The sequence below is a fragment of the Podarcis bocagei genome, assembly GCF_964188305.1.
Source record: "Podarcis bocagei genome assembly, chromosome: 1".
NCBI classification, from domain to species: Eukaryota; Metazoa; Chordata; class Lepidosauria; order Squamata; family Lacertidae; genus Podarcis; species Podarcis bocagei.
This window is the reverse complement of record NC_138125.1, coordinates 139,604,392-139,618,382: the sequence shown is the minus strand read 5'-3', so window position 1 is coordinate 139,618,382 and position 13,991 is coordinate 139,604,392. Positions and strand designations below refer to the sequence as shown.

At 41.7% G+C, this 13,991-nt stretch overlaps 1 protein-coding gene across 2 annotated transcripts in view; it reads left to right on the top strand.

The window, feature by feature from the left end:
• The window catches only part of SPAG16 (sperm associated antigen 16), a 466,237-nt gene that overhangs the window by 34,735 nt on the left and 417,511 nt on the right, over positions 1 to 13,991 (top strand). For both annotated transcript variants that reach the window (XM_081172704.1, XM_081172703.1), the window contains exon 9: positions 5,717 to 5,865. In XM_081172704.1, coding sequence (XP_081028830.1) covers positions 5,717 to 5,865 — 149 coding nt within the window. The remainder of the gene's footprint in view (positions 1 to 5,716; positions 5,866 to 13,991) is intronic.

The window sequence follows — 13,991 nt, the reverse complement described above, 5'->3', positions numbered from 1 at the left end:
TCCTTTAGAAAAAGTGGCTAGAGAGTTTTCCTCCTCCTCCTCCTCACATAATACTTGAACCCAGGGCCACAAAGTGAAACCAAATGTTGGAAGATCAGGACAGACAAAAGAGAAGCACTATTCATACTGTGAATAAACACTGGAATTTGCCACCAAACTAATGGGGGATAATGGCCACAAGTCCTGATGGCTCTGCATAACTCTGATGTTGAAAGTAACATGCCTCTGAGTACCAGTTGCTGGGGCACAGGAGTGGGGAGGGTGCTGTTGTGCCCATGTCCTCCTTGTAGGTCTCCCACAGACACCTGGTTGACCGTTGTGAGTGGAGGACGCTGGGCAAGATGGAACTTGGGTCTGGTCCATCCAGAATCTCCTTATATGTTGGTGCAGTCTGAAGTGATTGAACAAGATGTAGCCATTTTTTATTTAAGGCTGTGATCCTAGTGAAATTTTTAGCCATGTTGGTCACTGATAATATGTAGCTTTCGTTGAAAGAAGACTTTAATTGTGTACAAAAAATAGCTGAGGATAATTAGTGTTGATATTGGGGCTGTATGTTTCACGCTTTTGCTCAGTTTGGGACCTAAATGGAACAAAGTTAACAGAACAGATACACAATTTACTGAAGTGATTTTCAGGAACATCACTGAAAAGATGCAGAGCGAACAGTGCAAAACCTGTAAATCATGGGAAAATACTTTTCTTAAATTTCAGTAAAAATGTTCCTAATTGTCTGTAGTGGCTGAGGCAGTGTTTCCCCCCTGTATATTATACACCAGATTTTCTTCATTTTGCCTGCTGACACTAGTGAGTGACTTGTTTTACCCCAGGAATGTTACCTCAATAGAGATATAACAACAGCATTCCACTTTTATATACCAGCACAGTTCCTAGGGTTATAGGCTATGAATAAAAGGCTACCTTGCTAAAGCACTCCAGATAGTAAGCCAACCCTATTTTTAGAGGGAGTAATTAAGGTTATTTTGTCATATTCCTGTTCTCCACCAGGAAACATTTCAGATGATACCCATTTACAGTAATCAAGACAGCCCAGACTCACAACAGCAGGATGACTCTGTACTGCTATTCAGTGTGGCTCTTCGAAAAACTCTATTCATTTTTGAAAACAAGTTTTTGGGAGATGAAAACTGTTATTTATAATTAATCTCTTAAGTACCTTTAGTAGGTGGGATGGGGTGGAAATGGAACGGTGAAATGAGTGAATGAACAAGGATTATATGGCAAGGAGTACCAGCAGTGGTGGTCATGCAGCAGTCCTGGCTGGACGCTCTCATCGCTCCACCATCCAACTTAAGCCATGGTGTCACACTGTTTTCGTAGCCCACAGAAAGTAAGCACAGAAGGAGCATTCTATCAGCAGGCTGTAGTTACAACAAGATCAAGTAGGGGAAAAATAAGCTTCTTTCTTTTGGGATGCCTTACTCTTGTCCCCAGCCATCACATAGATGCCCATCAACTGGACCAACTGCTACCAAGCCTTTTCACGTCCCTGTTTATACCTGTATGCAAACTTACATACTTACATATTTATGGAGATGCGGATGTGTGGGGTTTTTTTACAATGAATCTGGAAACTATTACATGTCACTGGATTCTTGCACTTTGCCAGTATACACTTAGTTACATTGGGGCATCAGCAACTGAATTCCAGTATTAATCTTAGTAAGATAACATGCATTTATTTATTTGTTTTCTCCAAGATAGTGGGCAGTGAGTAAAATGGTTCTGCTGCTTGAAGGGCCAAATGCAATGTTACAGAATGGGAAGTTGATTAATAATGCAAGTTTATACACAGGCTTCCCCAAATTGCCTAGACATTGGTTGTACTCCTTTCTAGATGGGGTTGCACTCTTCCCTCAAAAGAGCTGGTGCATAGTCTCACATTTCTTGCTGGAGGCTTCAGTGATTTCAGTATAGTTTTGCCAGCTTCTCCCCTTTGACAGCTATGATTATTTTTGGACAGGGATAACCGTGACATGGTGACTCATGCATTGATAACCTGAAAACTGGACAATTGTAATATGCTGTATATGGGAGTGTTCTTAAGGCTGGTCTGGAACCTGCAACTAGGACAGAATGCAGCAGCTAAGTTGCTGAGTGAGGCACCATACCATGCACAAGTTATGTCACTCTTAAAAGAGGAGCAGCACCGGTTTCTTATATGTGACCAACCTGGTTTAAGATTTTTGTTCTGACTTACTTATAAAGTCCTAAACAACATTGGACTAGGCTGCCTGAGGGAAAGACTTATTCCAGTTCAGGTCATTAAGATTGTCTGCTAACCCTGTCCTGTCACCTGGCTGTGCCACAACACAATTTTATGTAAACTAGAGATGAGGAATCTATGTGTGTCTAACCCTCACTATACCCCCACTGTAAACCTTCCCCTGCATTAAAGCTTATTAGGCAAGTTCCTTCCAAAAGGAATTACAGTTTTAAAACGTTTTAGTCATCATGCAATACAGAATGACCTGGTTGGTATGCAATGCAAAATGACTGAATGACTGAATAGGAAGAGGCACCTGTTTTAATTCTGCTGCATATACAGTACATACCTTCCATCCCACCTGAAAGGCACTCAAAACAGGAGGTCTGCAAATGCTTCTGAGATATTATACTGTGTAACCGTAATGATTTTGTAGAACTTGGAAATGTATTTGATCAAAAGATGCTATTTAAACCTCTGGGCTTTCCTAGTTCTGTAGCAGTTTGCAAGTATGTATATTTCACGAACGAACACAATCCCACTAGCAATGTAACTGCCAGACAACCACAGCCACTGAGTGAGAGAAGAGCTTCCAAACAAATAAAACATTTCTGCAATGTGTAATGCTTAGGGAAATACTCTGAGACATGATACTTGTAACAGTTGTTGAAAAGTTTTTAAAGTATTTATAAGGCTAGCATCTTGTGTAAGAAACAGTTCTTGTCACATGCGTCCCTTCAAATAAATTAGTTAAGTTGGTCATACGCTTCAGTTACTTTTATTTTAAGGGTTTTAGCTCAAAGAGAAGATATTCTGGGGCAGGTCCCATGAATGGGAACTGTGCAGAGAAGATAGCTGTTTATTTCAGTGGGGCTTACTTCCTAGTCAATTGCAGGCCCAGGCAGAGGGGGGGCCATATGGGCCACTTGGCCCGGGCCTCCGATTCCAAAGGGGCCCTCGGTCAGCATATTCACAATCGCAGGGGATGCACTGGGGTGAACACGGAGGCGCAAAGGGGGCCACATTATCTACCTGGCCCGGGCCTCTGCCTGGCTCTGCAAGGCCCTGGTCGATTGTGCCCTTTGAACACAGGCTTCATAGTAAAAATGAGAGAATAATTTCACATGCAGAAAGGATTTTTCAATTTATTTGTTTTAGATGCACATTTTATTTTAGTGTTGGATTTTGTGTACTTTTCAAGAATGACAATTCAAATGACTTCAGTTCGCCCATATGGCCATCACAGTCAATTTTGCAGAACATTGAAGCATGCAGTGCAAAAAGGTATATGTTTTCTGGAAAACATGCATAGGCTGGTTGCTCTAAATCTTTAAACAGACTTGATTTAACAAACAGTTTTCACCACTGGTGTTTGCAGTTTTTATAGAATATATATATATATTCATTGATACTTATCAAAAGATATACAAAAGTTCATAAACAATACAAAGTATCTTTTTATAATACACCAGAATAAAAAATATTTTTGAAATCTAATATAAAAAGGAACAGGAGCAAAAAGAAAGAAGAAAAGTAATTTTCCTGATTAACAGAAACATTAAAAATCTTAGCCAGCAACGAATCAAGTAGGTTGTCCTACGGATATATTTTAAAAGTCAAAAAAATAAATAATATTTAAAATAATCAAAAAATTAATGGTACAGCTGGATTTACAGCAACTTCCATCAGCCTCATGTGCAGGGCTTTTTTCAGCCAGAACTCACTTGAACTCAGTTCTGGCACCTCTCAAGTGGGCACCATTGCCATCAATATGGAACAAGGGAGGCGTTCATGGTGAGTTTCGGCACCTCTTTTTCTAGAAAAATAGTACTGCTCATGTGTAATCATTATTCCAGCATTTGTAACCTTCAAACTTAACAGTTCTGTTGAATTTTGCACAAGGAAATTGATAGGAATTATGATGCTGACCTTAAGCATTAAAGGTAAAGCCGGCATACAGCTTTCGGGTCATGTGGCCAGCATGACTAAGCCGCTTCTGGCAAATCAGAGCAGCGCATGGAAATGCTGTTTACCTTCCCGCCAGAGCGGTACCTATTTACCTACTTGCACTTTGTGCTTTCGAACTGCTTGTTTGGCAGGAGCAGGGACCGAGCAATGGGTGCTCATCCCGTCGTGGGGATTTGAACCGTCGACCCTCTGATCGGCAAGCCCTAGGCTCTGTGGTTTAACCCACAGTGCCACCAGCATCCCTTAAGCATTAAGATGGTGTTAAAATGGCAAAAGCAGTTCAGTGGCAGAGACTGACCACCAGAAAAGGCATCTTGGGGACTGTTGATGGAAAGCTCAATTAATATGTTGACCCAGCTGTTTAAAAGATGAATTCCATGGTAGGGAGCATTAGGAAAGGGAAATTTGTGGTGCAGCTGCACTTGGAATAGTGTGTACAGTTCTGGTACCTACATCTCAAAAAGGATATTGTAAAGCTGGGAAAACAGCAAAGTGATAAAGTGGCTGGTACAACTCACCTGTGAAGGAACATTGCATTGTTTGGGGCTTTTTATATTAGAAAAAAATCAAGCATAAAACCTGCATTTGAATGCTGTTTCAAATGGGTTTGTAATAATATGTTACATTGTATTATCTATGTAGGACCACTTCAAGTAATAAAGAATTAAAAGTTCTTTTTTTGTATTCAATAAAATTTAATAAAAATTTAAAAACAAAACAAATAAATAAAAGTATGCATGGTATGAAGATTTTGAAGTGCTTTGTATTGTAGCATTTTTCTTAGTAATGTATTTGTACTGTTATGAACTTCCCATGGAATCAGTGATGAAGGGCAACACAGAAGGATCTGGTCCATATTAGTTCTCTTTGCTATTGTAAATGTGAATGTTACATCGTCTTTCATGTTAAAGGTAGTAGCCCCAATGCAGATAGTCCATTTGGTGCTCTTTTTAGTCAGAGCTTTTTCTGTCATTCTCAAATTGCTATCCAGCATAGACTTCCCAACCAGCTTTTTAACTGGAGAGAATATAATGAGACACTTGTGACTTGTGGGTGTGCAGTTGTACATGCAGATATACTTTCATACTCATACTCATTTTTAGAGCTCTGCTAAATAAAAAAACCCCAAGATTCTAATTTTGTGACTGCAGTCCTCTTCTCCCAAACACTGTTGATTTTCAAACAATATGGAATCTTCTGCTCTGTGGTTCTTCAGGCTCTGCATCATGGTGCCCACATTGACACTAGTAGTCCCATCTTCTGGGTGTGTACAGATCAGTTGCCAGGAATGTTCAAAAGAGTTTATTTAGTCTGGATGAGGGCCAATGTCCTATCTGTTCCATTTGAGATTCCAGTTTAGATTGCCAATCCTTGTTGGGTTGGATTGAAATCACAAGCAAGTTGGGCAAATTAATCAGGGATTAATTTGTTTTATAGTAGAACAAATTTATGCATGCTTAATTTCTACCAAAAAATGATTTTTTAAACAAATGTAAAAACCAAACTGCTTTTATTTTATAGCCGGCCGTAAGTGTGAAAGAGAAGATGGATCACCGGGACCTTCCCAGAAAGCTCTCAGAGAAGCCAAGGAACCAAAAGTATTTACTGGTGTTAATCCGTATGACTCAGCCAAAGATCCAACAAAACAGATGGGCAAGAGATATCCAAAGGTATGCCAATTCTCATTTTGCCTATTTTTGTAGAATTTGGCCTCATGTTCAGTGTTTTAATATTGTTACAAAAAGTATTGGGTTCATGTGATAGCAAACACCACCATGATTAACCATATCACTGTTTGCTGAAAGATTCTGTAGCTTCCTACAGCTTAGAATCATAGAATCATAGAATCATAGAGTTGGAATAGACCACAAGGGCCATCGAGTCCAACCCCCTGCCAAGCAGGAAACACCATCAGAGCACTCCTGACATATGGTTGTCAAGCCTCTGCTTAAAGACCTCCAAAGTAGGAGACTCCACCACACTCCTTGGCAGCAAATTCCACTGTCGAACAGCTCTTACTGTCAGGAAGTTCTTCCTAATGTTTAGGTGGAATCTTCTTTCTTGTAGTTTGGAGCTTATCACTCTTTGTATTCCAGAAGCCAACTGGTGACTCCTGTGTAGCACCAGTGCTGTTGGTGTAATCTGGTTCTGGATTCTGAGGTTTACAGCTGAGAAACACTGGCTCTTCTAATTTTTTTCCTATGTGGACAGAGGATGGTTCAGAAGTGTTAAAGGGGGCAGCTATACAGTGGAACCTTGAACGATTCAGAAATCCGTACATTTTGGCTTTCTAACACCAACAACCCGGAAGTGAATGCTTCCATTTTTGAACGCGCTTTGGAAGTCAAACAGCTTCCGAGGCACGTTTCTCCACTTTTTCTATGGATTTTGCCAACCGGCAATTGTGCCTCGGTTGTTGAATGTTTCAGAAGTCAAACAGTCTTCCGGAATGGATTACGTTCAACAACCAAGGTTCCATTGTATGAGAAAGTTGCTAGGGGGCACCCAGAGGATAATGGAGTGAAGGTACAGGCAACTCCTCAGTTGTGCGGCGGTTGCTTTCTGGGTCATCGTGCACATTGGCAGAGCGGCCAGAGCCCCCTCCACCCCTTATAGCTCCCTCCCCATTCAGCCCCCTTCTAGGGCCAAAAACAGTGTGTGTTGGCAGTTGTGCACAAAATGGCTGCTGCCTGTATTATATTTGGGTAGGGAGAACTTGAAAAACATATTTCTATTTATGAAATAGTCACAATCCAGTCCAACATAAAGTACATTCTATTGATTTCAAGTCCTGTTCACCCTGTACGTAACACTGTCTCATCCACATTCTAACCAGCTGAGCTGTCCAGGCCAAGGCACACCTTTGATGTTTCTCCTGCCAGGAAGATGTTCAAGTTCCCATTCCATGTTTTTCTGAAGCATTATTTGTTTCCTTTCTGTTACAACAAAAGTTGTGTGTATGGAATAAGCGGTGTTCTGTTAGTACAACTCCAACCCAGGAATTTCCTTTTCTGTGCTTAATGTTGCCCTTTTTGGCTTTTTCCTCCGACTTACATTTATGGTTGTATTAGTTGTGTTAGGAAGAGGTGTTCCTCCTTTTGCTTGTTGCATCAGGTGGATACTTTCTCAACTCCCTTCATATTTTGAAAGGCCTGCATGAGGGGGTTGCTCTGCATAGCCCTGTCATGTGTGCGAGACACACCCCTTCCTGCCACATATGAAGAGTTGTACAATCTTGACTGGTTTGCAGTGTGTGTGTGTGTGTGTGTGTGTGTGTGTGTGTGTGTGTAGTGGAACCTTATTCCTGCTAGGGTCTTCTTCACTGTCTGAGGTTTTTGGGGAACAGAAGACAGACTTGAGGGAAATACATCTGCTTCAGATCAGTTTTACCTTAGCGCTTTGTATTCTAAGTGGCATAGGCCTCAAAATCAGGAGAGCTCTTGCATTAATCATAGAATCATAGAATCATAGAGTTGGAATAGACCACAAGGGCCATCGAGTCCAACCCCCTGCCAAGCAGGAAACACCATCAGAGCACTCCTGACATATGGATGTCAAGCCTCTGCTTAAAGACCTCCAAAGGAGGAGACTCCACCACACTCCTTGGCAGCAAATTCCACTGTCGAACAGCTCTTACTGTCAGGAAGTTCTTCCTAATGTTTAGGTGGAATCTTCTTTCTTGTAGTTTGGATCCATTGCTCCGTGTCCGCTTCTCTGGAGCAGCAGAAAACAACCTTTCTCCCTCCTCTATGTGACATCCTTTTATATATTTGAACATGGCTATCATATCACCCCTTAACCTCCTCTTCTCCAGGCTAAACATGCCCAGCTCCCTTAGCCGTTCCTCATAAGGCATCGTTTCCAGGCCTTTGACCATTTTGGTTGCCCTCCTCTGGACACGTTCCAGTTTGTCAGTGTCCTTCTTGAACTGTGGTGCCCAGAACTGGACACAGTACTCCAGGTGAGGTCTGACCAGAGCAGAATACAGTGGCACTATTACTTCCCTTGATCTAGATGCTATACTCCTATTGATGCAGCCCAGAATTGCATTGGCAATTAAGCATCTGCCTTGGTTGCCAGACGAGCCATGCCCATTTGAGCTCAGAATTCTTTAATCCTATATGTTTGTCTTTTGATGTCCATTTATTCAATTTGCACTGTAATGTCATCTCAGGATATTTCTGACTTCAGGATCTATGATGTAATTTTTACTAAAGATGCCAGGCTGAACTTTGAATATATGAAGAATGATGTCCTCGGTTTAGTATTTTAAAATTAAATTGAACCATAAGAGGGTTGTTCATCTGGGGGAATTAACTTTCCTGTGAGACACATGTTTACTTAGCTCAGATTGCAGACTACGCTTGCAGAATATCTGACCAGTACATTAAATAGGTCAACAAATTACTGTCTTTGTGTGAGTGGATCTAGCCAGATCAAAGACAATGCACTATATTATTTCTTGTCCTTGTTACCCAGAGTTTGGGAAAGGTTAAAGAACAAAAGAGGGAAATTATTAATAGCGACTAGGACTACAATCATATGTTCAGTTGCTTGAGAATAAGCCCTGCTAAACTCTATACAAATAGCAATATATGTTTGCTAAGCATTTAAATAGAGCTAGCTATCAGTTTTAAGGTGTGATTCCACATACCCAGACACACCCCTGCCCATAGGTGTCATCTAGGGTGTGCTGGGGGGGGGGCAAAGGCCCCATCCCCCCAAATTTGCAGTGGCTGTGCATGCACACTGCACAACATGCTCACATTAATTCCGCAGCACGTCGCACAACATGCTGACATTACACACGTTGCACAGCGCTGGCCGCCTCAATCTCCAGCTCCAGCACTTTCAACTGTCTGAACATCTCCTGCTCTTTGAAACAAGTCCACCCTTTCTCTCTTGCTTTGGCATCTTTGAGACACCTCCTAGTTCAGCCTTTCCCAACCTAGTGCTCTCCAGATGTTTGGAGTATGACCATTGGCCATACTTCCTGGGGCTGGTGGGAGTTGAAGTCTAAAACATCTGTTGAATATCAGGTTGGGGGAAACTGCCCTAGTCCCAGTACCTGTGAGTAAGCCAAAGTATGTGTGGCTGAAATAATAGCATTGCTTCTGAATTACTACTGAATTACTTCTGCCTCCATTTCCATTTTCTTCCTCTATTGTTTCCAGCGTCTGTTTTTAGTTTTTCAAGTCCCTTGGGAAAAGAACTTCTCATACCATTTTGGGGGGTGAAGTGCCTTTTGCATTGCATAGCTGATGCTAAATAAATAAATAATCTGAAGGGCCATTACCTAGAACTAAGGCCCACTAAAATTGTGGCTTGCTGCTGGACAGTTAATAGTTAGCTAGTAAATTAGCCACAATTTTTGGACCTCTGTGTGATATTGTAGTTAACAATGATAATTGTTAATACTTATTTCCATTTTAATGCCTCTTTTTATAAGTTATTCATGAATGGTTTTCCACCACTGAAGTGTGATTCAAATACCAAGTAGGACCGCCAAAGCCTTAAGCCTAACTGAAAAGGGCTCAGGTGCTCATTTATGGCAGTATTTATTTTAGAAATTAATAATTCTATCCTGAATTATGGATTTTCCTCCTAAATCTTTTTCACAATATTTAAACAAAGCTCTGCATATGTAAATATATCCAAAAGAAATAAAATCAGCATTAGCATTTAGTTTTTCCTGATGCTGAATCACACTAATATGCCACAAGTAAATTGGACTTATGTAATATTACTTTTTCTGATACCCAGTGTTATTTACATTGTATTTTTTAAACATTGTTTGACTCCTGGGAGTATAAAATTAAATCTTAATTGTTTTCATATTGTGCTGAAACTATATGTGCAAGAAGATGCCAAGTCTACATGCCAACTGGTTTATGAATTAATAATTGGCAGGATTAGTTTGCTTCATAGTCAATCCTTGGAATGCATATTTGGTCTTAAAAATAATTTGTCACTTTCCTCAGTTGGTTTTCCTTCTGACAAGATTGTAGATACTTATTTCTTGTCTATTGATTCACAACAGGTTCTAGTTCTCCAGTGTGCTGTGTTCTGACCACAGTTTAACAACATACTGTACTTGTTCCTCTACAGGTCTAAGAGGTGACCTCACAGATTTTAGGGGGATTCGCTATGGATGTGGTTCCTTTGTTAACTAGCAGCTTTCATTACTTAATCCTTATCCTTCTACCGCAAAAGCCAGTGTGTAAGGGTATTGCAGTTTGGTCCATAACAATGCAAGTGCTTAATTTTATTTTAGCAGAACATGCTGCTTTTGCTGGCTCATAGTGCAATCCTATACATATCTACTAAGAAGTAAATGCCGTTGAGTTCAGTAGGACTTACTCCCATGTATATTTGTGGAGGATTGCTGCCTTGAAATGATATCTGCTTCTACCACTTCATTCAGTTTTGAAATGTTACTAATTCTTTTATACATTGCCAAATGCTCCTTCATGTTTATTTGGAATAGAATTTCAAAAAGAATACAATACTCAACATCAAGTACTAAGAGAATTTAAATGTATTCCTGAAATAATTAGTGAGTGTTTTAAAGGATTGTAGATAAATGACTAGTAAATGCAGGTTTTGGTGTCTTCGGGTGTCTTCCCGTGTAAGAGTTGGGGTGTCTAGGCGACGTTTCGACGAGGTCTCACTCGTCATCTTCAGGCTGGTGCTTTCGGCTTCTTGTTACTGGAACAGAGCCAACAGAGCTCTGTTCCAGTAACAAGAAGCCGAAAGCACCAGCCTGAAGATGACGAGTGAGACCTCGTCGAAACGTCGCCTAGACACCCCAACTCTTACACGGGAAGACACCCGAAGACACCAAAACCTGCATTCCTGTACCCGTGAAAATCTACGAAAGCAAACATGACTAGTAAATGTTTCTATATTTTATTCACAATAATTCTTTGTCTGGTACTTCAGCAGCCATCCTTTCATTTTTAGTGTTCTCACAAAAAAGGTTAAGAGTTATCATCTCCAAAAACCTCGCTTTGGAATGCTGAATTCAAATTACTGAGTCCCAACTGTTGTTCCTGTTAAGTTGTGGGTGAACATATCAGACGACACAGCGATTCTTCAAACAGCTCTTGTTTATTCACAGGCCAGAACAGAACAGGGCTGAAGGGTTGAGCCAACCTGCTTATATACAGCTCAACTACAAAGCAACAGTAACAACTTTATGTACATATCCAATCACTGAACGTCACTTCCAATTCCTTATTTGCATCTGCGGACCTGAGTGAAAACTATAGTATCCCCCTGCTGGCCGAGGGTGGTAACTTCAGTACATAACAGTTCCTGCAGTCTTATTCCTAGATGTTCCTTTGTTTCTGAATTACAGCATGGAAATGTGCTGAGCAAGGTGAGGTAGTTCATGCTGCAGCCCTTGTCTTCCCCGTACATTGGGACTAAGTGTTAATCTGATTCCTGAGAAAGGGTCCTGGGTTCAGCAAAAGCCTGTACCCAAGTCCCTAAAGGGCTCAAAAGGGTGCTACTGCAGATCAATACCTCCTTACACTTCAGTTGGAACTTGTAGGAGCTGTTAGCTTGATTCCCTGCTTCTACTTTCTCTGAAGTGCTTTTTCAAGCAGCAGAGCCAGTGTAACACAAAACAGGTCTTCACTTTCTGGCAGGACGCCATGGGGGGGCAAGGCCCCCCAAATTTTGAAGCAGGGGGCTGGGCCCCCTCAATATTGCACAGCCTGTGACAGGCCCTGTCAGGCCTAAATGCAGCCACAGCGGACCCTGCCATGCGTCCTCCTGGCCCATAACATCACACACATGTGCCAGGCTCCCCAAAGTTGGGCAGAACCCAGTGCGTGTGCTGTCTGGGAATGCCCTGATGCTGTCCAGAGTGGACTGGCCTGATGTAAATCATAGAATCATAGAGTTGGAAGAGACCACAAGGGCCATCGAGTCCAACCCCCTGCCAAGCAGGAAACACCATCAGAGCACTCCTGACATATGGTTGTCAAGCCTCTGCTTAAAGACCTCCAAAGTAGGAGACTCCACCACACTCCTTGGCAGCAAATTCCACTGTCAAACAGCTCTTACTGTCAGGAAGTTCTTCCTAATGTTTAGGTGGAATCTTCTTTCTTGTAGTTTGGATCCATTGCTCCGTGTCCGCTTCTCTGGAGCAGCAGAAAACAACCTTTCTCCCTCCTCTATGTGACATCTTTTTATATATTTGAACATGGCTATCATATCACCCCTTAACCTCCTCTTCTCCAGGCTAAACATGCCCAGCTCCCTTAGCCGTTCCTCATAAGGCATCGTTTCCAGGCCTTTGACCATTTTGGTTGCCCTCCTCTGGACACGTTCCAGTTTGTCAGTGTCCTTCTTGAACTGTGGTGCCCAGAACTGGACACAGTACTCCAGGTGAGGTCTGACCAGAGCAGAATACAGTGGCACTATTACTTCCCTTGATCTAGATGCTATACTCCTATTGATGCAGCCCAGAATTGCATTGGCTTTTTTAGCTGCCGCGTCACACTGTTGGCTCATGTCAAGTTTGTGGTCAACCAAGACTCCTAGATCCTTTTCACATGTACTGCTCTCAAGCCAGGTGTCACCCATCTTGTATTTGTGCCTCTCATTTTTTTTGCCCAAGTGCAATACTTTACATTTCTCCCTGTTAAAATTCATCTTGTTTGTTTTGGCTCAGTTCTCTAATCTGTCAAGGTCGTTTTGAAGTGTGATCCTGTCCTCCCAGTTTGGTGTCATCTGCAAATTTGATCAGGATGCCCTTGAGTCCATCATCCAAGTCGTTGATAAAGATGTTGAATAAGACCGGGCCCAAGACAGAACCCTGTGGCACCCCACTAGTCACTCTTCTCCAGGATGAAGAGGAACCATTGATGAGCACCTTTTGGGTTCGGTCAGCCAGCCAGTTACAAATCCACTGAGTGGTAGCATAGTCAAGACCGCATTTTACCAGCTTCTTTACAAGAATATCATGGGGCACCTTGTCAAATGCCTTGCTGAAATCAAGGTAGGCTACATCCACTGCGTTCCTTTCATCTACCAGGCTTGTAATTCTGTCAAAAAACGAGATCAGGTTAGTCTGACATGACTTATTTTTCAGAAATCCATGCTGACTATTGGTGATCACAGCATTCCTTTCTAGGTGCTCACAGACTGTTTGCTTAATGATCTGCTCCAGAATCTTCCCTGAATTAGCACTGTAGAATGAATTTACCCTGGGAAAGGAATGGGGCAAGGGGGACCCATTCCTTAAAACAGCAGGTCAAATGAAAAACTGCTCAGACCCATGATTTCTAATCATGGGACAAGCAGAAGTATGAATATATCCTGTTGATTTCTTTTTTAGTCAGCTTGAGGCTGAACAAGCAGTGTGTTCTGTGTTGCAGATTTGCTATTCTTTCCCTTTCTGTGTTGGACATTACATGATGAGGGATGGTTCAGTTGGTAGAGCATGAGACTCTTAATCTCAGTTTGTGAGTTAAAGCCCCACGAAAGATTTCTGCATTTGGAGGGGGTTAGAACAGACAATCCATTTGGTCCCTTCCAGCTCTACAGTTGTATGATTCTATCACATTTTTGTATCTCCATTTTCTCTTCAGGTTTGAAAATGACATTGTAGAGGCATTATTGACTCCAGCGTGTACACTCATCCCACGGGTGTCTCTGATTATAGGCTTTCCATGTTTGTAATGCTTTAAAACGGCAAGTCTCTTAGCACATTCACATGCTGATGGTTTCTTCCTTCCTTTCTAAATTCTATTTTAAGGCATTGTCTTGAACCTACTATGAGCCA